We start from the raw sequence: 4,393 nt of genomic DNA on the forward strand, positions 1-4,393 counted from the left end.
ATAAAATCAAACAAGATTAGTTTGAATGATAGAAATAATCAAGGACGTTGGGATATTAAAAATTTCAATCACACCTCAATTCGCATGGTGACATCCCAAGGATTTTAATGTCCCAGACCCTATTTACGGGACCCTGGCGATAATTAATGAATGCAACTTTAATTTTAACATGTAATTGCATTGTGGCAGTCCAAGGATCTTTCTGTGCTAAATCCTATTTACGGGTTCCTAGTGATACATAATTCATAACTTCAAATCGCATTGTGGCAATTAATTCAAGGACTGTGACGTCCTGGATCCTATTTACAGGAACTTAGTGATAAATGTAAATCATAACATATATGGTAAACACATAATATTAAAATGGACAATAACTATAATCACATCATGCATGTATTTAAATAAATCTCACACCTTAAATTTGAGCTTCGAAACAAATTGAGTAACTCAAATCAAAGTCAATGGTTTAGTCATACTGCACGGCTAGCCCCATAAAATTAAACAATAATTAATAAGAATTAAAGATAATTAACATATAATTTTATATATATATATATATATATAGGGTGCGGTTATAGTGAGAACCACAATTATCGTGAGAATATAAGAACCAATAAAATTATTGCATCTGCTATACAAATTAATGCATCCGCTATTAAATTTAATGCATCCAAAAAAAATAATTTTTTTGCTCCCTTCAGGATTCGAACCCAGCATCTGCATCCATCCACCAAGATGATGCATCCACCGTAGATCTTGATGATCGAATGACTTAAAATGGTTCTCTGTTCTTATTTTATTAGTGATTCTTATTTGAACCTCTCCCTATATATATATATATATATATATACACACACACACAATAGCGGAGCCAGGAATTAATTTGGGAGGGGGCTGAACTTACACGGGGTTCAGGGGGCGGTTGCCCCCGAGAAATTTTTTTTGGACATTCCGTATATTTAAGGCATTATTTTATTAAAAGACAAGCAAAAGAGCAACATTTTCATAGATTATATAATTTAAATATATAACAAATTAGTTTCAATACATTACAAATGTTTTTGGGACATTCTGTATTTTTAAAGCAGTTTTTATTAAAAGACGAGCATAATAGTAATTATAAAGAACAACATTTTCATATATTACAAACCTTTTTTTTTTGTCATTTCGTACATTTTAGGCATTTTTTATTAATAGACAAGCATAATAACAATAATAACGAACAATATTTTCATAAATTATATATTTTCAATAAATTACAAGCTAGAATCAATAATAATAAAAGACAAGCATAGTAATAATAGCAAACAAATTTTTTTTTTTGGTCATTCCATTCATTTTAGGCATTTTCTATTAAAAGACAAGCATAATAGTGATAATAATGTATAATATTTTTATAGATTATATAGTTTTAAATAACACAATTATCCTTAAATTAATTATAAATGGAAGAATATAGCAAGCTAGTCAACTTTTGTAAAACAAATTTCTTTTATAATATAAACATATATATATATATATATATATATATATAATAAAAAAAACTCAAAATTTGGGAGGCCCCCTGGTTACGCCCCTGTATATATATATATATATATATATATATATATATATATATATATATATATATATATATATATATACACTTGTATGTATAAATAATTATGTGCATGAAATCTAACTATCTTACCTCGATTACTTGTTCCCTGCATGAAATCATGATATATTTTGATAGTACGTGCATGTGATGTATGCTTACTTATACTAGTTAAGTTATATGCTTGATGAGTCATCTCTTAGGCTTATTATTAAGGTTATAGGGTTGCTTAATTATCCAATTTTAAAAATCCTACACGTAAGCAGGTTTGCATGATTCATGTAATGCATACATTTTAATTTTAAGTTCCCTTTTTCTTTCTTTTATTTTTTTAAATAAATCATAATCTTAATCATATGCATTCTGTACGTGCATACACATAGATATACTTGTTTAGTCTTTTAAGAAATTCACGGGATACATGTTTATTTATTTGTTTTCTTACCATAAAAAATTATAAACAGTTATTTATATATATACCATAATTATATTTGTGAAAATAAATTTTATTTTAAAACCTAATTATAATATCAAAGTTATTATTATTATTATTATTATTATTATTATTATTATTATTATTACTATTATTATTATTATTATTATTATTATTATTATGGGATGCGACTAGACCAACACAAACTTCATATATAAAATATTCTTTTATCTTCAAAAACTTCATAACTTGATAATTAAATAATTTTCAAACAAAAATTGTAAAGAAAATAAATAGTTTTGGATTGTGACACTTCTAGTGCTCAGTTTGGTGTATCATCCTCAAAGATGAAATGACTTCGTCTCGTAGGTAGCAGTATTACAGACCAACGAACTTCGACGAATTGAATTTTCTACATTAAGCACGGATCTGCATATTCAAATTAACATGACTGGGAGTCATAGACATAACATCAATGTCGTCCCATATATCAAGGCTCTATTGTAACTCCCACCCGTCTCATAATGCCAAGATCTAAGTCCAAGTCCAAGTCCAAGTTCACGGCCGAGGATTAGGGGCCAGAGGCCAGGACCGATCAAGGCCTGGCGGGGAGCGGTGGCGGCGCGTGTGTTGAACTTTGCAGTCCAATTTTAGTTCATGTACTTAAGTAATAACTTATATACTTAATTGATTAATATTAATAATCAATGTGAGATAAGTATTACTTATCTTTAATTATTTCTTACTCACCAGAAATCGATTTTGAGTAAATAAGTATACAACAATTATCTACATGAAACATAAATTCATCATGTACCATTTAATTCAACTAAATTAAACATTTTCGTTACTTAAAAAAATTTGATCAAACATTAATTAGAACAACTCATCACCAATTTTCTAGTCAACTACATGAGTACATTTTTCCCGAAATAGAAACATAAATTTAGCACGTGCATTATAATTTCTGGCCATTTCATTAACTATTTAATTTCATTGAAAGAGCTTGCAAGTTTTAACTTTAACCCTACGCGCTCCTACATTCGATTTGGACACATATGTTTTAAGATTTAGATTCCTCTATGTACGGATTCAACATCTATTTGGTCTGTGCTCATACATATATATATATGCGCGCAAACAAACACAATCTACCGCAACAACTGTTTGAGTGCATGCTGTTTCATGCACTCAATCAAACACGAGTCCAACTATCCCCGCGGCGGAGGAGAGGATGTCCGGCACGGCGGCGGAGGCCAAGTACCGGGGCGTGCGGAAGCGGAAGTGGGGGAAGTACGTCTGCGAGATACGCCTCCCCAACAGCCGGGAGCGGATATGGCTCGGCTCCTACGATGCGGCGGAGAAGGCGGCGCGGGCCTTCGACGCCGCCCTCTTCTGCCTCCGCGGCCGCGCCGCCAAGTTCAACTTCCCGGACGACCCACCGGACATCCCGGGCGGGGAGTCGCTGTCCCCCTCCGAGATCCAGGCGGTGGCGCAGCGCTACGGGAAAAGCTACGGCAGTGGCCGACTGCCGCAGGCGGCAGAGGATGGGTTTCGGGCCCGGGCCTCGGAAGATTCCGCGAGGGTGGATTTGATTGACGGGTCGTTTTGGGAAATGGTGGACATGAATGGTGGGCATAATGCGGATTTCGGGCCTTTCCCAGAGCCCGATGAGATGTATAGCTATGCACATTATGAAGCTAGGGTTTGTGAAGATGAGGACGAGATCAGCTATGATGACCAGCTTTGGAATTTCTAAGAAATGTGAAGCTTTTATTCGTTTCTGGGATCTATATATATATAAAAGCCAATACACTCCAATCTTTTTTTTTTTTTTTTTTTTGATGAAATTACATTATAAATAATACAAATCACACACACACCCCACCTAGTGGTTATTGTGGCCGAGAGTACTCGAACCTGTGACCTCTTGGACAACAGGCAACCACCCTAACCACTAGGCCATCCCAAGGGGACCAATACACTCCAATCTTTATCTAACATGCTGTTGAGAGCAGCACAATAAAGGGCATGCAGCCCAGTCATACGTGGAATAAAAAGCTTATCTACCTTTTAGTTGGTTAGATGAGTCAGCATGCGTAGTGGGCGTGTCTTCTTCTTTTCCATTTTTTTGCTTTCTGCTGTTTGCTCTTTATATAGAGCTAGCTTAGTGTGTAACTAGCTGATTTTTACATGAAATGATATCTCTCTTCTTTTATGCATACCTTCGTTTTCAACAAAACCCACTAATTAATACTCCCTCCATCCCAGCTAAGTTGATCAACTTCTTTTCGATGCGAGATTTAAGAAACTAGTGTTTTATTCTACATAAAAAAAAATTGATCAACTTAATTGTGAAGATA

At 33.9% G+C, this 4,393-nt stretch overlaps 1 protein-coding gene across 1 annotated transcript; it reads left to right on the plus strand.

The window, feature by feature from the left end:
• The first annotated feature begins 3,264 nt into the window (after positions 1-3,264).
• Positions 3,265-3,789, plus strand: LOC131004812 (ethylene-responsive transcription factor ERF017-like). The gene has a single exon (XM_057931568.1). It carries the CDS (start codon positions 3,265-3,267, stop codon positions 3,787-3,789), a length of 525 nt encoding a protein of 174 aa, XP_057787551.1.
• The last annotated feature ends 604 nt before the right edge of the window (positions 3,790-4,393 follow it).

The sequence above is a fragment of the Salvia miltiorrhiza genome, unplaced genomic scaffold (assembly GCF_028751815.1).
Source record: "Salvia miltiorrhiza cultivar Shanhuang (shh) unplaced genomic scaffold, IMPLAD_Smil_shh original_scaffold_462, whole genome shotgun sequence".
Classification (NCBI taxonomy): Eukaryota; Viridiplantae; Streptophyta; class Magnoliopsida; order Lamiales; family Lamiaceae; genus Salvia; species Salvia miltiorrhiza.

Bases quoted from the DNA above. Each gene is read 5' to 3' on its own strand.
- LOC131004812 (XM_057931568.1), top strand. From the start codon at position 3,265: ATGTCCGGCACGGCGGCGGAGGCCAAGTACCGGGGCGTGCGGAAGCGG.